Source organism: Eublepharis macularius, chromosome 2 (assembly GCF_028583425.1).
Source record: "Eublepharis macularius isolate TG4126 chromosome 2, MPM_Emac_v1.0, whole genome shotgun sequence".
Classification (NCBI taxonomy): domain Eukaryota; kingdom Metazoa; phylum Chordata; class Lepidosauria; order Squamata; family Eublepharidae; genus Eublepharis; species Eublepharis macularius.
Genome location: NC_072791.1, coordinates 184,730,919 through 184,756,120, shown reverse-complemented (window position 1 = coordinate 184,756,120; position 25,202 = coordinate 184,730,919). Strand labels below are relative to the sequence as shown.

The window sequence follows — 25,202 nt, the reverse complement described above, 5'->3', positions numbered from 1 at the left end:
AAATGCGCTAATGAATCAGGGGGAGTAATGGAAACAGGAGTTCAAGATGTAAGCCATCTTGCAGCCTAATTAGTCACACTCCTTTAATGTCCAGATTCATGCCTCTTTGAAGCTAGAAATGATTTTCACAAGTCAACTCCAACGCTCACCTGACCGTGTTGTACTGAACAGTCCCTTGTAATGCAGCTTTTAGCAAGAGTGAAGTCTACTATAAAGTATTATTTTGGGCCCAGAGTAGAACTGATTGACATTATTATTCCTAGGCAAAGGCTGATGAGGGCTGGGCATTGGCCAGGGGTGAGGAGAGAGAAAAAGGTCTTTAGCTCTGCTCTCCATCTCCCTCCAGGTTATTCCTATTCTCTTTTCATCTCCTTGCCCCCTCCTCAATTTCAGCATTAGCTTACTTTGTCACTGCCAATCAGCTCCTTGCTCTGCCCTGCCAGGTGGTGATGGGCAATTACCACATCCACTCTGATTTCTGTTGGGCAGCTCCATCTAGAAGCCACCTGCCAGGGCACATGGTTGCCCTGTGGTGCTTTCCCCTAAATTGGAAGAAAGCAATACCATACTACCTGCCTTCCTATATGCCCTCAATGCTAGGCTGGTGCCCTTTCCCCCCTTTCCTCCAAACTGGTTCCCTGTATTCAGAAATGGAATGCTGACAGTATCTATGTTCTGGGTGATCAAAGCTGTGTTGGGGCTGGTCATTGGGTTTTTTTTTTGGGTGCTATGCACTTTGTAATATTTGGGAGCTGGGAGTTCACCTTAAATGTTTACACTGAAATGATTTTGGAAGGTCCTTCATACACTACTTCTCATTGGAGTCAATACAACTTTATTAAAGTTTGTGGTCAACAATTCCACCCTGATAATGCCCACTCTTACTGTAAATTTTATGTTGATCCAGAACATAATCTACGTTGATCTAGAGTTGTTAAAATTCAGAGCTGGAAACAGGCTGAGGCAGAACCACTACACATTACCAAGGAATTTTCTAGAATCTGCCATAGGTTCTCCCCAATATTAATACCACATGGGTGACTGTGTGAATCTGCTGCAGCAAAATTAAAAAGAAGTCCAGTAGCATCTTGAAGACTAACAAACGTAATCACAGCATAAGTGTTCGTGACTCAGAGCAGATACATCTGATTCATGAAAGCAGGTTCTCCCAATGTTACAGAAGGTGTTTTTCTGGCTAACATCTTCTGCCCTTGCTAGACATCTGTAAACGCTGCATCCTACACAGTGTGAATAAACCTCTTGCCACCCATGTCATGGCCAGCAAGCAGGCAGTAGGGAAAAACCATGTAGAATATAATACATACAACAGTTTTATCGGAGAGGGGTTGTGGCGCAGTGGAAGAGCCTCTGTTTTGCATGCAGAAGGTCCCAGGTTCAATCTGCATCATCTCCAGCTAAAAGGACCAGGCAGTAGGTGATATCACCTATCGGGAGGAGGGGGCTGAGATGTCACTATGCTATGTCGTAAGATCTCGACTGCCATGTTCTTTAGTATTTATGTCATTTATACCTGCTTTTCTCTCCAATGAGGACCCAAAGTGGCTTACATCATTCTCTCTGCCATTTTTTTCCTCACAACAACCTTGTGAGGTAAATTAAGCTGCATGTGTGTGACTAGCCCAAGGTCACCCACTGGCAGAGCAGGGATTCAAATGTGGGCCTTCCAGATCCAAATCGAACCACTACACCATGCTGGCTCTCATTTTCAGGGTTGTTAGCAACCTGATAAACAATCAAATCCAGCCAGAGCTGCTGGGCAGTACAGATGATGGAGAGGGTAGGAAAACTGCTTTCAGGTGAGCAGGCAGGATTTTGTCAGCCCTAGACTGGAACACGCATTCTGAAGATGCCTTAGTTAGCAACAAGCAGCTCATTTACCTTTGGGGCAGTAGATATCTGGAGCCCACTGGTTGCATTCATAGTTGTCTATGGCTTTTTCACAAGTGAAACATTTGAATCCACCAGGATATGGAGTGGCTGGGGGTGGGGGTGAAAAAAGACAAATTCAAACTGAAATTATTTTATCAGCCCATTTTGGACCATTTATTTTAACTAAAAAACAATATATGCTTAAAGATATAACCTTAGCCTTGGAAAGGCCCTGTCTGCAGTGATATCCCTCTGCATTAATTTCACCAGCTACGATAAGCACAATTCTAGCTTCAACTTATCTAAAGGCCTATACACTAAAAGCTTTGTTAACTGCCCTCCATGGGGAATTGGGGCTGCCAGTTAACCAAATCTGTTTGTTAACAGTGTTTTTACCCAGCGCTTGCCCAAGATACTCAGGCTGCATGCTGGTTAATCAAGCTGTCCAGTTAACCAGCTGCCAGTTAACAAAGCCTTTACTACAGATAGCATTCAAAGGACAAGGCAATATTTCATATTTGCAGCAGGAACAGAGATGTAAGGAATGGTATGTGGGAAAGTATTTCTTGTGCACCGGGACAGCAGCAAATTTTGCAAATCAGCATCTCAGTCAATGTCATTCTTAATATTAAAATCTGCTTTCCAAGAACACTGCAGATTATATAGCTCCTAGTTAATATACACCTTTTTTGGAAAGCTCTTAAAGCATGACGTTGACAACCAATATTCCCTAGAAGCTGTCATAAGAGTGATTAGTGCCTTCATCCTGGGAAAGATGAAAAGCTGTTATATTGATTGTACATTGGCAAGCAGCCTACATCAGCTCCATATATCATATAAAACTCTATCTCCCCATCCCACACCCTTGCTCAAGTGCCTTGGGCCTTGGTACACTTACAGTTCAGATCTACACTATAAGATTGAGTAAAGTGTCTTCCCAAAGTAAAATGCAATGACACCTTTTTGTCTTCTGTCAAGGCTGGGGAAAATAATCTTTGATTCCTAAGTTCTCAGTCACTTACAAATTTGTTTTGAATGTCAAGAATTCGATTCTCGATTCGTTTTCGTTTTCGCAGCCATGTCGGATGCTCCTCTCGGCAGGTCCGAGAGGAAGCAGCCGAGCCGCCTGGCCGGGCGGCTGATCTGCAAAGGTTAGCCCCCAGACTCTCAGGCAGGGAGTCTGAGTCCGGGACGCGGCGGGAAGAGCTCTCTGACAGATCGAGGCAGGGGGTAAATCACCCGTTTGTCCCTATGGAGGCCGGCAGACGAGCACGGCACCCAGTGTGCTGCCGGGCTATGGAAAACGGCAAGGAGCAGGATTAGGCGAAAGCCTGCAAGTAAGCAAATCCCTTCTGTTACTACAAGCGCATGCGAGGAGTGGTAGGGTCTGAAGGTTAGAAGACTCGGATTTTTCCCCCCTCATAGAGTCTCGGAAGATTGGCGGTTTCCCCCCCCCCCTAAAATGGCAGCGAAAAAGCAGAGTCCTTCTCTTGGCAAGTCAGTTACGGCGGCCTTGCAGAGGGGCGAGACGCTTGAGGAACTGGTTAAAAGAGCGGTTATGGAAGCCATAAAACCCTTTGTTGACAAGCTGAATGAAACAGATCAAAGGGTGGGCTTAATTGAAAGCGATGTGAAAGCCATTAAAGAAGCAGCGGGGGGGGCAGAGAAGTCTGCCCGGGAAAGTGCGTCACTTACGAGGGCAACGAACAGGGAATTAAAGTTGGTGGAAAACCAGCTGATCGGACTGCAAGTGGAGCGAACACAAACCATTTTGCGTCTCCAGAATGTTAAAGAGGAGGAAAAAGAGGATTTATGGGATCTCGCCTCGGAACTTTTAGCGACACCCGCGAGGGCAACTAAAGAAGAAGTGAAAAGCGCCATTTTGGGAGTCCGTCGGGCATCTTCAAAATATGCAACGAAGCGGCAGCTGCCTCGCGAGATTGTTATCGAGTTTTCATCTAGGAGGGTCCGGGACAGTATCCTATATAATTCATACAATGCGGAATTGGACTTTCTGGGAAATAAAGTCAAGATATTGAAGGACGTTCCATTTTTAGTGCGGAAGAAAAGATTTAAGTACAAGATGTTGGCAGCTCTTTAGAGGGAATGGGATATAAAGTACAAATGGCTACTCCCGGAAGGAATCGGGTTTAGTTATAAAGATAAAGCTTACAAGATTAATTCGGAAGATCAGCTAAGGGATTTTGTGGATAAAAATCCAGAATTTGGACCAGACACCAAGCAAAAAGAAGAGGATCCGAAGCCTGAAGGGAGGGGGGAGGCAATGAGCGCTCCGGCGGTAGCTGCGCAGAGGGAATTGCGCCCGAGGCCCAGGGGAGGGAAAAAGATTTAATTTGAACTGTAATTTGTAATTTGTATGATCAACCACTCCGTCACTATTTTATTAAGCTATTTTTTACTATGGCAGTATGAAGGGAAAGCATTGAAATGTAGTGTTTAGTGTTTATAGGTCACCTTCCCCCTTTTTCCACCCCTCCTTCCCTTTCTCTTTTTTTTCCCTTTCTTTCCCATCCCTTGTTTTATTGTAGTCTTTTGTAGTTACTGTCTTGTAGGTTATGTATGTATGTAGTAGTTTTGTATGTTAGACATTGAAAAATAAAAAATATTATAAAAAAAAAAGAATTCGATTCTCGTTCCAAGTTATTTTAAACCCATTTTTCCAGCCCTTCTATTTCCTAATGTCTCTCTATAAAATTAAGTTCTCTCAATCATCCCATTTTCTTTCTGCATGAAGGTACAAGACAGTTTGGCTATAGTGAATTCTGCATTGGTAAATGGGGATGATTTACATGCCCCACTGCAGGTAGACACACACACAGAGACTGAACTGTGGCACACCAGACTGTTTTGTTCAGCACACAAGGACTATTTGCCAGCCCAGAGGTCTAAGGCAAAATCCTGAGACACTCTCAGAACTGCAGGGGCTCAGCTTGCTCCCAGTGATATGGCCCAGTACAACTTCTGCCTCCCTTTTGTTTGTCAGCAAACCAGTACCTTGGATCCAGCTATGTATGTGCAGGAAGAAAAAACGTGTTCATGAGCAGTTATGCTGGCACAGGCAATAGCACAACAAAGCACTTCGATATAATTTAAAACGAAATAACCATAGGCATACGGAGCAACAAAATGTATGGTTTGCATTATTTTGTTTTGAAATTGTATCAGAATCAATAGCTTGTGCTGTATCTTAGGCACACAGAAAAGACAGTACGGATACAACTGAATGATTCAAGTACTTCCATTCGGACTGTTTATTTTATTTACTTCATTTATACCCCATCTTTCTCCTCAATGGGGAGAAGCGTACATTATTCTCCTCTCCTTCATTTTATCCTCACAACAAGGTAGTTTAGGTTGAGAGTGTGACTGGCCCAAAGTCACCCAGTTAGTTTTCATGGCAGAATGAGGATTTGAACTTGGGACTCCCAGATACTAGTCTGACACTGTAACCACTAGACCACACTGGTTCTGTACTGTACATGTGGAAATCTTCCATGGGATCCAACCCAACATCTTCACAAGTAACCAATGGCAGTTTATTGGTACTTAGACCAAACACATTCCCTGCCTATCTGCTGATGTTATGTTTTTGTGATTAATTATGGAAGGGATGGGCAGCAGTGATTTCAAGCCATTGCTTCAGTCCAAGATGTCAATACAAAAAACAATAACTTGCCCGCGTAATCTTACTAATGCCTTCAAGATTTATTTAACCATATACGACACGTATAATCACCACAGTTGTATAAATAATTGCTGAAACCACATATATCATTTAGTAACCCTATTCACAGTCAGAAAACCATTTTCACTGGTGCCTCACAGGCTTCTATCATAATTGATAAAGTGCTTAGTGCTCAAAGTGCTTCAAATATTATTATTGCACAGAATACTGAAGTGCAAATGCAGATATAGCACCATTCGAAAACCAGTCCTTGTAATAACATTTAAGATCCTGAGCACCGTGTGTCCAACCCGTAAGGTGAGATGTGGCCGCAAAAGTTCACTCCAACCGACTGTATGGATCACAGTACATCAGCAGTCCTTTGGTAAGTCTTCTTATATGATGAACAATACGATGAACAATTTTTCTGTGATAACAATTCCTCTAACGGGTGGCCTAGATCATAATCAGGCCCATTTCAAAAGTATCTTTTTCAAAGAATACAGTCATTTATTTCTTCCAAATATGTCTCTTGAGTACCCAATAATGCATTCATTTCCTATTTCATCACTGTAAACTTTCATCACTGTTTACAGTGATGAAATAGGGAATGAATGCATTATTGGGTACTCAAGAGACGTATTTGGAAGAAATAAATGACTGTATTCTTTGAAAAAGATACTTTTGAAATGGGCCTGATTATGATCTAGGCCACCCGTTAGAGGAATTGTTATCACAGAAAAATTGTTCATCGTATTGTTCATCATATAAGAAGACTTACCAAAGGACTGCTGATGTACTGTGATCCATACAGTCGGTTGGAGTGAAATTTTGCGGCCACATCTTACCCTATGGGTTGGACACACGGTGTTCAGGATCTTAAATGTTGTTACAAGGACTCGTGTTCGTATGGTGCTATATCTGCATTTGCACTTCAGTATTCTGTGCAATAATAATATTTGAAGCACTTTGAGCACTAAGCTCACAGGCTTCTATCAATTATGATAGAAGCCTGTGAGGCACCAGTGAAAATGGTTTTCTGACTGTGAATAGGGCTACTAAATGATATATGAGGTTTCAGCAATTATTTATACAACTGTGGTGATTATACGTGTCGTATATGGTTAAATAAATCTTGAAGGTATTAGTAAGATTACGTGGGCAAGTTATTGTTTTCTGTATTGACATCTGCTTACCACGTTACTCTCTGTTGTAGCTCAGTCCAGGATGTGGCAATGGAATGCCAAGAATCCCGTAACTGCAGAAACACATACAAATATGTTGGAAATGAGCCTCATAAAAGTCTGGTTTCCAAATCCATGTGTCATGATTTTTCACAGGTCAACCTTAAATTTTGGTTTCTGAACTAGGGCTGTTTCCACACTACTTACTTTCATCCAGAATGCCACGGAATGTCACGAAAAAAATGTGGACGGTAGCATCTTGTGTGACATCACACAAAACTCGCATGAGAAAACGTTATCTTCTGTGTTTTTCTCGCGGCGTTCCGGATGATGGTAAGTAGTGTGGAAACGGCCTAGATTTAAAAGATGGCTATCAACTATTTAGATACAACTATTTTGTCAGCTCGCAAAATAAATGACCTGCAACTATAGAATCAGTATAGTATAGCACAGTATAAATAAGGGTCAAACTCAACAGACTGTTAGAACACCATGGTCAGATCTCTAATGCATTTTTCATTGGTGACCAGCAGCCATGAAAGAATCAATTCAAATCAAGCCTATAGCATGGGGGTGTTGTTCAACTCCCCACTGCCAATTTATCAAGGGAAATGTGCTAGAGATCTGATCATAGATCTTCCACTGAATCATCTGGTTTGTACCTAACAACATGAGCTGAGAACTCCTGGTTCAGATTTCAGATTCCCATTGAACCTGCTGGATGGCAAACAACATTAAATCTCAGCATCTGCAATACAAAGCAATACTGGCCTATATTACAGAGTTGATTACTGAAATAAGAGCAAGCGAAGAGCTTTGAGCTCTTCAGAAGAGTGCTACATTATTTAAGATAGTTATGGCACTCATAACATATCCGATTTACCTGAGTTCAGAACAAGTTACTTGAATGGCAACTATTCCCAGGACCTACATTCTAGCCACATAGAGTCTTCACGTGAAGCTTATCCCCCCAGTTCCAGTTCCCTCAACAAAGCCAGCTTCATCAACATTTATTAGTAATGGCCAAAATAGATGATAATGTTTACCTCAAAGGATGATAACCCTGAATACAAGACAATCCCCACCCCGCAAGGTTATATACAAAACGTTCATTTACTGTGATATGTGATGTGTATGTGAATTAAAGTGGATCCCTCTTTTTCTCAATGGTACATGAAAACTCTATGTTCTGTTCAGGTAAATGAGGGGGTATATATTTTACACAGACATTAAGCCCTTCCAGGAAGCACTTCTTCCACTTTCTACAATGCATCCATGCCCTTTGTGCCCTTTGAGTAAGCAAAATTTAACTCCATTCACTCCAGGCAAAAGGGGATGTTCCAGTGAGCGGAAATTGAGTGACCATTTAGTTGTGTGTGAATGCTGCCTCTTAAACCCCTTGTTCTTTAACTCCCTGGTACTACACATTCTGTCTATCAAGAAGAAAAGAGACCTGAGGGAGATGGACAATGTACCTGAGGGGCTGTGTACTTTATTGTTTCTATTTTTTTAAGAAAAAATATTATAGTTTCCAAGAGTTGCTGCCTCAGTTGACAGAGAGAGGGGGGGGGGGGAGAGAGACCCAGCTGGCTCAAGATCAGAGAAGTTAAGTCATGATATACTGTGGTCTGGGGCACAAGGCCACAGTCCCTCTAGAGGACAATTCTAAAGGAAATAAAAACAGTTGACCAATGCCCAGAAATGGCCTGTAACTATATATGGCCATTAACTCTCTTGGTCAACAGTAGTTCACTTTGTCAGTGAACTACAAGAAACATGTAGAAGGGTTTTCTTTTTTGAATCTTTGTTTTAAAAAGCAGCACTACTTGTTTTAAAGAGTGATTTTGTTTGGTATCGTGCATACACCATTATCTCATTTTAAAAACACCCGAATACTTTGTAGATTAAAGCCTGTTTCAAATGTGCATGTTAAATCTCAAATAGGATGCTGAAAGAATCACTGTAGAAGTTGGGGGTGGCAGTGGGGGTGGTGAGTGAAACTGGGAATATAAGCAGAGAAAAAAGAAGGCTCATTGTCATCTTTCAAGAAGTTTGGGGATATTCTGGTCTAATTTATTTGTGGGGGGTATGAAAGTCACATTCAACAGTCTAAAAACCCCACACATTGATATGACCCATTTAGTGGCCAACATGTGCCACATTTCCAGAAGCATTTTTAAAGGGAGAGGTTTGTATTTTATTTATCCATCTATCTAAAGGGGGCAGTACCAACAAGCAGCACTCATAAGCTAGGGGTGAACAAAGCAGAAGTATGCTATCTCTGAAGGTTCCATTGAGCTCTCATGCTTGTCACCGAAAAGTTCTTCAGCTGTTGATGGGCAGCGCCAAGGGAAGAGCTTTGAATGCTTGCTGGCTTGGACGGCATTGGCTGCCCCCATAGATCTGAAACAGCATTAAGTTTTCCAATAACACAAAACCTTCCCATTTTTTAAAAAAGATCAAGAGTCCAGTAGCACCTATATACCCCTCCAGATATCTGAAGAAGTGAGTTTGTGACTCACGAAAGCTCATACCCTACCACAAATTTTGTTTGTCTTATAGGTGCTATTGAACTCTCACTCTTTTCTACTGCTACAGACAGACCAACATGGTTATCTATCTTGATCTATTGCCATTTTAGAAAGCCATTGGATTTCCTGCAAAATCTAGCCTATTTGTTCCACCCACTGCTTCTGCTTTTGGAAAGTTTGCTTGTCTCCTCTGTTCATAGATTTTGCACAGGGACATAACATCTTATTATATTAAGCTGCTCCACGAGTCTTACTTGAAGGGTGAAGGTAGACAATGTCTTTCACTGTAAAATCTCTGGCTTGCATTACTTTCAGGTGGTTGGCAAGCAGACAAAGGAGGAAGATCCAGGCCAACAGAGGCCAGGATTCCATGGCACAGGGGGAGCCTCAAACATGCGGATTTCTTGGGAGTAAGTTCTCCTTGCGTCCAGAAGAAAAATGCACCTGGAATGCAGAAGTTAAAAGAGAGAGACAGGTGAGTTAAATCGAGTACCTAAATCTAATACCATACCTGTATGCACCTCAAATGACTGAGTTGTGTAGGCAGAGGTGAAACTCAACTGTAGTTTCGTGGAGAGGAACAGTAACTATGCTATAGCCCAAGGGATTTGGCATCTCTGTCATACCTTCTTGTTCTAAACTTGATTGCCAGGTCAAAGGGATCACGATATGAAGATACACAAATGTCTTCAACACAGTAAAGGAACAGCCTGGCATACAGTGGTGCAGCCAAAATTAGATTACGTATTAGATCCCAAAATTAGACTGTGTATTAGATCCCAAAATTCAGTCCCTAGCATCTCTTAAATTAAAGAAACTTTGAGAGCAAAGCTGGAAAAGCTCTTTAGAAAAGAACAAAACATAAAAAGATCCTGGGCAACTACCAACAGGCCTAGAAAAAATGTTGCACTTTATGGAATACTGGTTTAATTCAGGGCCAATATCCAAGGTGGTTTTTCACTGTGAGCTTATGTATAAAATCACCCATGTGATGATTATGCACGATACATTTCCATGCACCAAGAGGTCACCATTAGCAAGTTTCCAATATGTGTATGACCTCTCCTGAGTGATAACACACACTGAATAGGAAGCAGGAAAAAGTGTATTAGCCCTTTCACCAGCTACATGCAGTTGGCTGAACCTTGCACAATGTGTACATGCGTTGGCTCAGTCCCAATTTGAAAAAGCCAAGTTCCTTATCACATGGATAGAGGCATGCTCACATCCTGGTGACCACAAGCAGATGAAGGGTGGGACCAGTGCACTTGTTCCTGCTCTCTTTCTATGTATCATCATCCTCATAACAATAACAGCAACATTCAGGACAACTTAACACCCACTCAGAGCAGTTTACGAAATATGTTGTTGATATCCCCACAACAATCACCCTGTGAGGTGGGTGGAGCTGAGAGAGCATTGGAAGAGCTGAGACTGACCCAAGGTCAGCCAGCTGGCTTCAAGTGGAAGAGTGGGGAATTAAAACCGGTTCTCCAGATTAGAGTCCTGGCACTCTTAACCACTACGCCAAACTGGCTCTCTGGCATGTTCCTTTTATCTTACATATGTTCTCTGAAAAGCATGACTGCATAATGCAACATGTGCATCAATATATCTAATCTTCAACATGGCCAAATCCGTGGATATGTAAAACCAGAGACTGGAGATATGAACAGACAAGAAAGATCTATCTACAAACCTCGAAAAAGTCCCAGGCATGCAGGAAAATTTGAAATATTTTTTAAAAAAACATTGAGGGTTTAAAGCCCCTTCCCCAAGATAGAAATGGCACCTGTAGCTTTAAAGAAACAAATGTCCTCAATAGCCATTGCTAGGCAAACACAACAGTACTGCAAGCCTTCAAGCCTTGATGGAAGCCTCCCTCATAGGATAGTTGTACAAGATTTTTGGGAAGAGGCCCACATATACCACTCAGAGCTCCTTGGAGGATGGGCAGACTAAGTAACAAACTAACACTATGTTGAAATATCCAGATATCAACCATCACATATACAATGCCTGCATCCCTGAATATATATATACTCTCTTTTAGGCACAGGTTACTAGGAAATGCTATTAAGAATTAAGAACAATTCTTTCAAAGAAGTTGGAAATCCCAATTAAGCAATATACTTTGCCCAAGTCATGTACAACTGTACAAGAGTACAGTTGTACATTCCAACCCGCCCATCCCCAATGAAATTATTGCACACTCTTCTTGTTTAATCACTTGAGTAACCACAGCCAATTGGAGACTATAAGCAGAGTTGCTAGGTTCCACCAGGAGGATGGGAGGATGGGGTATGCATGTTCTTCCCCTACCCCTGTCTTGCATGGCCCACAGGAGTACATGCAGGAACAGCCATTTGCCAGAGCTAGTCAACCCGATGGCGGGTGATCTCTGGGCAGCCTGCTTCCTCCCAGTGATCACTAGCGATTGGTGGGCAGAGAGGCAAACCACTGGTAGTCTGCCTGCCTCCATCGGACTCTTGGCAAGCCTAAGGTGGAGGGATGCTGGTTATGTAGTGCCATGAGGAAATGAACTGAATATAAGGGCAATGCTTTCTGTATGATCCAAATTGATCACTAACCTATCACTCTGTAGGGGCGAACACGTTTGCCTCATTTCTGATCAATGGTCAGGGAAAATGAAATCAGCAGCAGAGCAAAAGACATTGGCTTCTTCTGAAGCTGCCAAATTTTTTTGCAAATGGTGCACATCCTTCTATTGGATCAACCCTAGGTGAGAAAAGTTGTTTAAAAATTGGTGACGTGAAATCACTGTATTGGTGGGTCTTTTCATGTACCCACATGGTATCTCATACAGTTTCTTCCACACCATCATGTACATGTATTTGGCAGCTGATTGATCACATGTACATCCCTGTCCACACAGGTGAACTACAACTAATGCCTGGTCTGCTTATTGGAAAAGCAAGTTTTTTAAAAAAACTTATCCAACAAGGATTGTCCAGGGACATAATGGGCAGATACTGTGCTGTGGAGGGATGGCATTTAAAACTGCCTGCTCCCAAGTGTCGAAGGGACTTTGCAGTGTCTTGCTAGCCTCATTCATTGTCCTGAAGGATGCAAGAGTGACCCTCCAGTCACCCATAGCAAGTTGCACTTTGAAAGCAACAGGAGATAAAGAGGAAGAAACATTCAGAAGTAATCCAGAGTTGCATTTAAAACCCTAAGCCACATCAAATACTGCTGCAGAAATTATTCAACTGCACATACTAGAACTTTATTTATTTTCACAGAAAATGTGGTCAAAAAGTACAAACACAAGTAGGCAACACATCTGGATTGTTAAACAGTACATTGCAAAGAGCTGTTCCTTGTTAACGAGAAATGCATTAATCCATATATTCTTCAAAAGACACAACACAGCAAAAGAGCTTTGCACATGGTGGGCCTCCTTTTCCTCCCCATCTACCCCTAAGAAAGCAACAATATTTAGGCAATGAAAGTAAGTGGTTGGTCTGAAATTATAATCCTTGAACATTCATTAACACAAATTCCTTCTCTTCCCCTTCCCGCCCCCCCAACCCAGCATCACACACTCCTTATGTATGTATTAAATGTAATGAAGTCATATAGATGTAGATTTCACCTGCAATTTTCAAAGCAAACTATTCATTATTCCATCTTTAGTGTTGCTCCAATATCATAAAGCTGTTCTTTCCTGGGAAAATTCAAAGTTTTATTTATGTTTTTTCCTCTGTAATCTCTTGCATATTAACTTTAAATGCAGACATCGTATGAAGCAAACATATACCCATTTCCTAATTATATTCACACACCCCATCTAAAGCCTATTTTAATATGTTATCACATTCAGTCTGTATCACAATCTGATTTACAACATAGCTAAGTCTCAACAAGAAGGGCTGCCTTGTCCTATCACTTACTACTGCCCCTGCGTACCAGAGACAAGGATCAGATTATCATGGTTTCCCCACTTCAATGAGACTCAGGGCTTCCTCAAATGGAACTGCATTCTCCATATGAATGCCATATGAATGATTTGCATGCCAAAAGTTTAGAATAGACTCTCTTCCGGGAAAATCTCGTGACCAGGCACCACCAAGAATCTAAAATATTTTCCCACAAGATTTTCCAAGAACAAAAATGGACTACAAGAAAGTGTTTTGCACATACGCCACTCACTCTATGACAGTTACAGTCATAAGCACAGATGCTAAGTAATATGTCAGTGTCACTCATGGTCACTTGATCCAAGGAAACCCTAACATGAGATTTGGGACAAAACTAGATGTGATGCTTGACACAAGGCTTCCACGGGAAAAAGAAGACCCATGTTCTTCCTGCCCTCAACCCATAAAGTTTGGGCCAAATTATGTATGCCGTATCATTATATTTTATGGCCCCCCACTAGCAACACCTAACAATAATCAGTGGGGACAGAGAAATGTATGTCATGCTACTGCATGTCATGTGTAAATCTGCCTAAATATAATGAAAAGAGTGGGAGCAGGGGAGTTGACAAAGGATTGCCCTCAGTGGCCATTGATAGGCAACCACAACAGTACTGCCAAACTTCAAGCCTCGGTTTCTATTAGTGAAATGCAGGAGGAGGGAGCAAGCCTTTTTCTTTAAAAAAAAAATATTGGATTAGAAATTATGTAAATATTCAATACAATCATTCCCCTTTAAATAATTTCAATTCTAACCCCCTCCTTTCCCCCCCTTTTGTTGACTTCCAACAGTTTTCCAACCCCTTGTCTATCTTTTTTCTTACTCATTTCAAACTTACTTTATGTTATAAAATCTATACTTTCATTCTCTTCTAAGCTTATATATTTTATTGTAACACAATGCTACCTTTGTTCCCTTCCCCCTATACCTTGTAAGGCTAACTATTACATTCCTAGCATATATTCTTTAATAGTATAACATTTTATCCATTTTCTATTCTCTTACTTAATCGCCCTATTCTTGTCAATATGGGTCAACCAATTTGACCCATACTCCACATATTTCTAAATGCTTCTATAACACTATACACATTCAATATAAATCAATCAATCAATTTAACTTATATTCTATATGTTACTATATACTTCTTTCCCTTTTCCACATTACTTATATTCAATCTATTTAAAATATAATTTATCTATTATACCATTATATGCCAGAAATATATTTGGTTAGCTTATACCCTTATAATTCTTATAATAACACCTCTATTGTTTAATACTATATATGGTAATCAAATAAAATAATTGCTTAGAACTTCTTGTTTAAATTCCCTCCCCCCAGTAAAGTCACTTCTCTCTTCTTTTATTGTATTTCAGTAATTTTCAAACTGCCACAGTTCTCCTCCCACCTCCCATTTTCTCCCCAGATACTGTATCAGTTTCTCCCAATCCATATTAAACTGTCCTGGATCGAGATCTCTCAATTTTCTTGTCATTTTGTCCATTTCCGCCATGTACAGCAATTTATATATCCAATCCTCAATAGTTGGCACTTCTTGTACTTTCCATTTTTGTGCATATAAAAGTCTAGCCGCTGTTGTCATGTAAAATAACAATGTCCTATATTGTGCTGGAATATCTTCCATTCCCAAGTTCAGTAGCAGCAGTTCTGGGTTCTTATTAACTTGAAATTGTAAAATCTCACTTATTGCTTCTATTATTTCCCCCCAGTACTGCTTAGCTACCTCGCAAGTCCACCACATATGATACAAAGATCCTTCATGCTTTTTACATTTCCAGCATTTATTAGACATATTCAAATTCCCTAGCGCAATTTTCTTTGGTGTCAAATACCAACGATAAATCATTTTATAGACATTCTCTTTAATATTGGTGCATGTTGTGGTCTTCAACGTATTTTTCCACAGGTATTCCCACGCCTCCATTGTTATCTCTTTATTAAAATTTATTGCCCACTTCACCATTTGAACTTTAACTGTCTCATCTTCTGTAAACCATTTTAACAACACTTTGTAAATCTTAGAGATTTCCTTTTTATCCTCTTGCAAAATTACCTCCTCTAATTCCGAATTCTCCATTCTTATCCCTCCCTTCACACAGTCTGAATTATAAAGATCTCTAATCTGTCCATATTGAAACCAATCATAACTTGGAGACAACGGGAGCAAGCCTTTTTCCAGAGCTGTTTGCGCCTCTGAGGGAGGATGCATCAGGGTCAGTCCCAGCAGCAACCACCAAGCATCTTGATATCATGTAACTTCTATGACTTGCCCATGACTGGCTGTTTGCTACCATTCTACAGCAACCATCCCATAAAAATGAGTGTGTTGTAATACCCAAGGTTTCAGATTAGAATTTGGCTGACCTGGGCCATTCACACACTCTCAATCTAACCTACCTCAAGGATTGTTAAGAGGGTAAAATGATGTGTATATTTGTATTCTGTTATCCGCCCTGAGCCTGCGAAAGCAGGGAGGGCGGAATATAAATACAATAAATTAAATTAAATTAAATTAAAATGGAGGACAGGAGAATGATGTAAGCTGCTTTGGGCGCTTATTGTGTAGAACAATGGGGTATAAGTTAATGAATAATAAATATAGCTGAGGATCTGAATTGGATAGCCCAGGCAAGCCTGATCTCATCAGATCATGGAAGCTAAGCAGGGGCAACCTTGGTTAGTAATTGGATGGAGATCTCCACAGAATACCAGGGTTGCAGAGGCAGGCAATGGCGAACCACCTCTGTTAATCTCTTGCCTTGAAAAACCCCAGTAGGTATTGCCATAAGTCAGCTATGACTTGACGGCACTTTCCATCATCATAGCTGAGAATCAGGTACCACTAAAATGAATGAATGGGAAGGAGAGAAGGAAGCAGGGATATGGGGGCTATTGGGAGAAAAGAAGTACTGTGGGGAGAGGGACACGGGGAATTCCTCACAAATCTTTGAGGATTCCTCACCATACAACTGGGCCTGGACCAGCCTAGTGGCCAGAACAGCACAGAGTTTTTCCAAGGAGAGGCTGCCAGGGAGAAGGAAGGAAGGCAAGCTGAAAAGAGGGTGGCAGATAAAGGTCAGTTGGCTAGTGGGTGGGAAGCAGGGTGGATTTGATTTAAATCAAACTGATTTAAATCACGATTTAAATCACGATTTAAATCACTAGTCATTGGCTTGATTTAAATCATAGTTTTCTACATAAAGACTAATTCTTGCTGGTATAACTTTAATATGCAAGTAGATGCCTGCCTTACCGATAGGTAAAGGAACTTCATTAAAGTATTCCCAAACTGGGTCTCTTTTACGGCCTGCTGCCATTATAGGTTTTTTCCTCCAAGGAAAGAATGTGATAAACCTCAGGTCATACACACAAAAGATCCAAAGACTTGTGCAGTATTGTGCTCAAAAAGTTTCACTTTCATTTTGTACTGCTTGCCCCTCCCTCCTCACACTTAGTCTCTTCTTGTGCAGATCTATTCCGCTCCAAACAATCAGAAAAATATTGTTTCTATTCACTGAACTTCTTGAAACTTAGCACTGAAGGGGTTGATTCTGTCTTCATAGGTTTGTAGAATAATAGGATTAAGGTCTTTTTCTCAACTCTGTTCATGTTATAACATTTTTGCTGTGAAGAAGAGGCATATGATCTCTGCTGAGCTGACACAAATTCAGTTTTGAGAACTGCAAAACCAAGCATCTGTGATAATATCTTGTAGGCAGAGAAACTGCCCAATAATCTTACAAAAACCTCTGGAAGAGCATGACGTGAATGGATTAATGGAATTTATTTACCAAAAAAATTAAACATATACAGCCTTATTCTACATAATTAAAAACGAATCTTTATTTCATGATGGAATAACCTTTGGATGGTAATATATTTTCCTCAAAAAGCATTTTATTTAAAAAAAAATCCGATTTAAATCAAAAAAATCCGATTTAAATAAAAAACATCCGATTTTTTTTATTTTTTTAAAAAAATCATTGATTTTTATCCACCCTGGTGGGAAGGAAAGAAGAAAGCAGGAAAGGGGGAGACACTTTAGGTTCTTCCAAGGAAGGGGAAAACAGCAGGGACAATTAAAATGAGATGCTACCAGCTAGTCCTTCCTGGTTCCCTTCTTGTTTAGTTCTATCAGGTCTGAGCAAGTTAGTGAAATCCAAGATAAATCATTAAAGGTAACTGAACCAGTATAAACTTTGTGGAACAACACCACTGCCTATACACACAACAGGATGATAAAGGACGTGAAAAACCAATAAGGCCAATAGTTCTGAGAAGGCTGCAGTAGAGATGATGCATTTTTTTCTTTCCAACCCCTTATACCATCTGCATGACTAAAGCATGAGAAATAATAATCCCTGCCTAGCCACTGGTTTATTTTTAAGCTATTTATAAACCAAACTCACCTTTAAAAATGTTGAAGATGGCATACAAGAATACAGAACACCAATCCAAGCTGCATACATTAAACCAACAAAACCAAATGGTACAAATTAAAGTTAGGTCCTCTTAAGTTTCCCATCAAAACCCAGAAATTCCTAACTATTATTTTTAAATTAAGAGAATATAAGCATGAAAATAAGCACAGCTGAAACAGAAAATATATAGCTAGCTAATTAACTGCATCTGCCTGGATTGTGAAAAGCATGCGGGAATAATTTCAAATATATTCCTGTGAAACCAAATGTTATGTGGGACAAGGGATATTATCCAAACCCTAATACACAGAAACAATTAAAGTAGTGTGTGTGTACTTTGCCCTTGGCTCTAGCAGCCTAGGTTCAAATCCCTTCTCAGTTATAAGCCAGTAAATGGCCCTCCCGTAAAACAGGGAGACATAACTCAAAAAGGGTGTAATAAAATACTTTGCCCTCTATTAGGTAATTTGGAAATGATTACAAAACACATCATAATTGACACAAACTGTTTAGGCAGTGTGCCAAATGGCTTAAAATCTTATTCTTCAACTTACCTCGTGTTGACAGTAAGTATTAATGTATTAGCTGCTTCATCAGCAGTATTCACTATTGCAAATTAGTATAAGTGAACAAGTAAAACCTGTACTCAGACATGAACTGGCAAAGTAAACAATAACTAAAGTTTTCTCCCTAACTTGCTAGGTGAAATACATATAAATGAAGGCCACAAGCTGACTTTCTAACTAGTCTGAATTAAGTAACAGCCTATCTGACTTGTAAATTTAATTTTTTTAATAAGAATTTTTATTGGATGGGTCATTATATCAATTCACATATACAACACATTATTTTATCTCCCCCATATAGTAATATCCCCCACCCTTTCCCCCCTTTTCTGTTGACTTCCAACAATTTTCCATTCCCTTCATCTAATTAACTTTACTATTTCTTAATATATAATCCTTAACCATCCTAAACCCTATATAACAGTTATCCAATAACATATAATATATTCTAACAATATGTATCATTTATTTAATACTATATAATATCCAGTATATTCTAGCAATGAATCATATATTCTATTACTCAACATATACACTCTCTATAATAACATACGCTATAATAGTATAACCTATAATATTCCATATCCAAAATAATATATATCTACTATACCATATCTATAACGTTCAAAATTATTGTTATTTTCAGTATTACTTTAAGATATATTGTCTCATTTTTTCCTCTTATAACTTAAATTAGGCGTTTAATATAGTGTCCTACAATATACCATAATCTGGTGTATACCCTATAAATCTCGTCTTATTATTACCTAGTGTATTATAGCAAAATACATCGCTATAGCCTGGTATATTATCACAAACTATATTATCCTTTTCCAATATAATGTTAAAATTTCCTTCTCTATATTCAGTTAAAGTAACAGAGCACTATCCTCCCCTTAAAAAGTATCCAAAGACCACACTTTCCCTTTAATGTCCCACTTTTTTTCCATATAATTCTTAAATTTCTCCCAGCTTCTTATATATTCTTCCGCAACTTCTTCTCGTAGTTTCCTCATAAGTTTGTCCATTTCTGCCAGATTCAATGTTTTCAAGATCCAATCTTCCACTGATGGTATCTCCTTTGTCTTCCACAACTGAGCATATAGTATCCTAGCTTCCATAATCATATAAAACACCATTATCCTGTGCATTTTATCAAATTCTTGAAGGTTTAGAGTGAAAACTGCCCAACCCCAACTGGTTGCTGAAGGTCTGGGATCTCTTTATTTTAGCCAAGTTGACTGACTACACCAAACAACATGAAAACCCAGATTACAAATCACATTTTATTGAATTTTGGTTTCCAGTTCTGGAATTTCTGTCGACAGATAACTATACTAAACAAATTGTTAAACCTAAAGATTGTTTTAATGTTCTACTTAGTTTGTAAGAGTGTCTTTATTCAAACTGTATAATCTTTATGACGACAGAGTCATAATTTTGTATTTGCAACCGTTTAGATTGCCTAGACAAATGTTAATTAATTAGTTTCTCTGTTTCCTTATACATGACGTTGATTGTTCTTGTATCTCCTTATAATTACAATAAATACATTTTAAAAAAAATTCTTCAAGGTTCATACATAACAATAACAATTCTGGGTTTTTAACAACATTTTTCTGTAATATATCTGACATAGCGTCTACTATTTCCCCCCAGAACTGTTTAGCTTTTTCACACGTCCACCACATATGGTAAAAAGAACTTTCATGTTTCCCACATTTCCAACATTTATCTGACATCTGACTGTTTCCCTTAGCTAACTTTTTTGGTGTAAGATACCATCTATAAATCATTTTATAAACATTTTCTCTTATCGTGGTACATGTTGCTATCTTTATAGTATTCTTATTTATTTTATTTATTTATTCAATTTATATACCGCCCATCCCCAGGGGCTCTTCCACAATTTCTCCCAAGCTTCCATCAATATATCCTTATTACAATTTATTGTCCATTTTACCATTTGAACCTTTACTATCTCGTCTTCTGTAAACCATTTCAACAAAATTTTATACACATTAGATACCAATTCCCCCCCCTTGAAGTAAACACTGTTCCAGCTCTGAATTTTCTGTCCTAAAACCTGCTTTCCTCCGATCAGAATCATACAAATCTTTTATCTGGAAGAAAATTGATTCATTTCAAATGTGGTGCTGAAGGAGAGTTTTGCGGATACCATGGACAGCCAAATAAGTGGGTTCTAGATCAAATGAAGCCTGAATTCTCCCTAAAAACTAAAATGACAAAACTAAGGCTATCATACTTTGGTCAAATCATGAGCAGACAAGATTCTCTGGAAAAGTCAACAATGCTAGGAAAAGTGTCACGGATTGCTAATCGCTAAAAGCAAAAGATGATAGTCTGGATGATTTCTTATTATCTACCACTGAGGCAGCTTGGTTGTCTGCTGTACAGATAAGGTTGGTTTGCTTCCGAAGCCATGACAGCCCAACAGTAACGGTCAACCGAGACCTGCAGGTTTTTAAAGAGCTGGATCCGGGTTCCCCAGACCCAATGCAGTTCTCTGCATCCATACATCAGCTGTGACAAATGGCTGTTAAAAAATAAAGGAGTCCAAACAGCCTCAGAACGCCGTAGTGGTGGGGAGGGGAGGGGGGAGGAAAGGCTCCTGTCTCCCTGCATCAAGGTGTTTTCCAAAATAGCAAGAGGGGTGCTCCACGTGGTCTATTGTGTGCATGTGGAACAGTAAAAACAAGGAAATACTCTTCCCCTGTGCAATTTTGATATGGAGGAATGGCGGGGCGTGGGGCAAAGCTCTTCCTTCCTCTGTGGTGGTGTTCTGAGGCCATTTGGGCTCTCCTTTATTTTTAATAATCATTTCTCACAGGTGCTGTGTGATTGTGGGAAACCCAAACCCAACTCTTTAAAAACCTGCACATCTAGTTGGACCCTGTCTTTACTGGAAGAGGTTGGATGTTCCAGGGAGCCAGTCGCCAACTGCTTCCATTCTGCTGAGGGCAATTATGTTCTTCTCCTCCCTTCTCAGCAACAGTAAGTTCCTATCTCTTATTTTTACTAGTTCACTCCTGTGCCACAGAGATCTCCTATTTTTCTTCTAAGCTCACCTCCTTATATTCCACCCTGAGCCTGCTTGCGGGGAGGGCAGAATATAAATACGATAAAATAAATAAATTAAATAAATAAATAAATAGTGCCTCCTAGACTCTCTCTGTTTACCACATTCTCACATTGTAACACCAATGTGAGAATACCAAGAAGTAGCCCAGCTGTTAAGTCAAGATTGGATGTTAAGTCATTTTTTTCCTCAGCATTTGGGGTGGGGCAACCAATAGTACTAATTTCTCTCTGCAGGCAAGTCAGGGCTCCAATAGCCAGGGGGAAGGGGAGAACGGCTCTGGAAGAAGTTATAACGGCAGTGTGATTTATACAATCACAATACTAATATGTTTAGTCTTGAGACCCTGAGGAGGTGGTAGTGTCAAGGATAGATGGGGGATTTAAATCATAGTTTTGTGATATCCAGAGAAAGAATAATGATTGTCAGAACGTTCTCTTTCAGTCTATATTATACATATAATTTATACCAATGGCACAGACTAAAATTTGAAGCCTCAGTATTCATGACTAGAAAAACTATTCAGGCACTGATCAGCATCACAGCTACAAGGCAACTCAAGACTAGGTGTGTCTTGATTGATGGATCAACACTGCAGAAGACAAGGGTGGTTAGCACCAGCAAATTATGGTTTTGTCTTAACACTACAAGTGATTCTTGATGGTCTGCACTTTCCAAATTGAGTGCCTGTGAAATTCTTGTTTTAGGCAGACTCAATTACAGCTGAAGAGGTAGGAGTTGCTTCAAGCATTTCAGGACAGAGTACTAAAAAGAGACAATACTCATTCTTCCAGGCTTGCAGTTTGTTAGCCATAATGAAATGGACAGAGAAGACAATTAGTCAGCATGGTATAGTGGTTGGAGTGTCATTATTCCAGGTTATAGAGGGGGTAGTTCAAGGGAATGCCCATTCTGGCTTTTATTTGACCCATCTAATGAATGGGAAATGTCAGTGATTCTTCTAAACCAGCCATTTTCAACCCATGGGCCGACACTCTCAAGTAGGTCATGAGTTGCAATGCCAGTAACTTTTTCTGCTGTTTTCTTTGTATGCATAGGAAGTGGGGCAGTGGGGGTGGGGGGGTGGGAGAGGAATAGCAAGATGGCAAAGGCAAAAGATGGGACACCTTTAAATTGGTGCTTCACCACAGTATACCTCCTGGGATTCAGCTTCTGCTTCTTGTCCCGTTTTCTTGGACAGATGCCCACTGTCCAGGACATGACACCAATAAGGTCCTAACACTGGTCCGATCTGAGGCTGCTGCTGTAACTCAGAGTAAAACAGGAGCAGCAACATTTCTAGCAACAATAGCAACAATAGCTCTTGAGAGCTGTGTTGCAGAACACTCCTAAATATATAAATACAGAAAAGGCTGCTTAAAAAAATGAACAAGCTGCCAAATCTCAAGGGAGGGCAGAGAATATACTACCGGTGCCCTCGGGCAAAGCCGTTGTAACATACTGCATCCATATTTACCACCAACTCCCACAGACAAGTCACCCGGGTCTTAGTCACAGCTGCTCTCATCGTGAAAACTCATTTACATGCCTAACTATGGTATTTGCAATTCATATTTGTAATCATTCTTTTCATAAGTAAAAACACAAAGCAAGACTGGGCAGAGAGATTTCTTTAAAGCTTATGCTTCCTCACTCCATAGGATTCACATATTTTTAAAACAGTAGAGTGCTTTCTAGAAAATGCATATTCTTCCATTTGGTGCCAGGATAACAAAAAGCAGAGCAATGAAGAATACCAAACTAGTTCTTGGATAATGATGTTCTATGAAGCAACGCTATAACAAAAAAGGAGGACAGAGGAGACAGGAATGGAGGCATGGTTTCTATCCTGTCTCAGAATGAGCTGTCACCCACTCCACACAGTCCATTATGACTCCGTGTCACCCATTCCAAATGGATTTTAATCCTAGATTGTGTTGAAGAAGGGTTCAGCCAATGAAGCTTTCATCACAACCAGAGAGGTGTGGATCTTTCAGAATTCTTTCCGATTTATGTTTCTTTGTTTGTTAACCAACGAACCTAGCCTATTTCATGTAATTCCTAAACCCTTCCCCAAGACTCTCTTTGCAGTCCTTCCAACATATTTCTGTCAAAGAACAATACGCTTTGCTCCATTGCAATTCCCACACCCCAAATACCTTTGGGTTATCTCCCCCAGGTATTTCTGTTACTGGTAGGCCATGCTACCTCAAGAATGAGAGAGAAAAATAGAATAAAAATAGTAGGATTACAGAAATATTTTCTCAGAGCTCATGGAGGATGATGAAATTGAACCAGATTTGTATGAAATACTGTAGTTCAGCTTTTCTTCAATAACAAGCTGCTATCTCAAAACATTACCTTTTCTTTAATAAGAGAATGTGTGCCTGAAATCATGTAGAAAACATGTCTAGTTTGTTAGCAGTCAGACCCCTTTCTCATGCTAAGAGGGCAGTTTATAGATGGAATATCATAAACACCCCTTCCTCATATATCTTAAGTCCAAGTCATTGTTTGGCCCAGAGCCAAACAATGACTTGGACTTGTTTGGCCTAGACGGTGGAAACCTGGAAAATTACCAGAGTGTGAGTCACAGTGGCTGATTGACTAATGTCCCTCCATGCACTGGAGAGAGACGCGTAACTTAGAACAATGAGACTCCCAGGAAACTCCTGACTTATCTTGTCAATGCCTGGTCACATTTCCCCGCACCCATCTAGTCAAAGCTATGCAGCAAACATGGTATCTTTTCCCATCTGGTGCTTAAAGGGTTGTCAAACACTTTTTCACCTTTAGTCTACCTCAGATAGGAACCATCAAACCTTTCCCAACTTATTGTCCAACTTCTGGTCAACCCATTATTATTTTGGGGGCAAAGACATCAGCTTGCCCCAAGAAACATATGGCCCTATAATTGGGCTCCCCAGCCATGTGTGTGTCTTCTGAGAACCATCCACACACACCCCAATTCTTTTGGATCTTCTCTTCCCTCTTCTCTCCTTGAAACGCTGGTTGTTTTGCTGCTCTGTGGACCTCTGATCTTCGAAACTGGTAACTATTGCCCTCCCTGAAACTGCTTTCTCCCATTTTTCTCCTAGATTTTCTTAGTCAGCCTTGTATGTGTGCTGTGTGTATTTGTGTTATTGCCCTTTTTCTCTTTAATAAAAAAACCTTTCCGGTTGAACATCTGTCAGACTTATTTGAGAATTCTCTAAGGGAATAATACCCGTAAACGTAGGTGGAGCAGTCCAGTTACCTCCTCTTGCTTGTCTCCTTAAAGCTAATTCCCCCAACCAATTAAGGAAGCCTCCTATTTGGGTAACTAACTAACTTGCTAATTCTTTTATCGGCTTCTCTGTCTTCCTATATTTGTCTCCTCTTCCAACTTCAAAACTACTTTTGAATCTACTTTCTGCTCATGCTAGCAGTCCTTGGCCTTTATATTAACCGAGTTCTTCCACGGCTTCTTTTCTCGTCTCCGTTTTTCCACTGGTCTACTCTCCAGTGTTTCATACTGACCTATTTTATCAAAGTTTGTAGCTAGCAGATTCAGCATACAAAAAATATAGATAGGCATGTTGGTCCTAACAAAATCCAAACATGAAAAGCCATTTAATATCTTTATTAAGACCAACAAAAACAGCAAAACACGATATATGAAAGCTTTCAGTTTCTCCAGAACTCTTCAGAAGGGTATCTGTTAAGTTAAAAAAAAATTGCACACTATTGTTTTGCTTTATTTATCTTAAAAACGGCCCCTTGGATACTCACCGTGAAGGGTCCTTCTCCTCTGAGGACAGGAGGACATCTTGGGTGATTCCCACCGTCCAATCGGGGAGGCAGGAAATGAAACATCTTT

The 25,202-nt window shown here is 40.0% G+C and overlaps 1 protein-coding gene across 1 annotated transcript in view; it reads right to left on the bottom strand.

The window, feature by feature from the left end:
• The window catches only part of LYPD6 (LY6/PLAUR domain containing 6), an 87,582-nt gene that overhangs the window by 8,855 nt on the left and 53,525 nt on the right, over positions 1-25,202 (bottom strand). The window contains exons 2-3 of the mRNA XM_054971722.1: positions 9,545-9,734; positions 1,900-1,998 (exon numbers count right to left, since the gene is read on the bottom strand). Coding sequence (XP_054827697.1) covers positions 1,900-1,998; positions 9,545-9,662 — 217 coding nt within the window. The 5' untranslated portion in view covers positions 9,663-9,734. The remainder of the gene's footprint in view (positions 1-1,899; positions 1,999-9,544; positions 9,735-25,202) is intronic.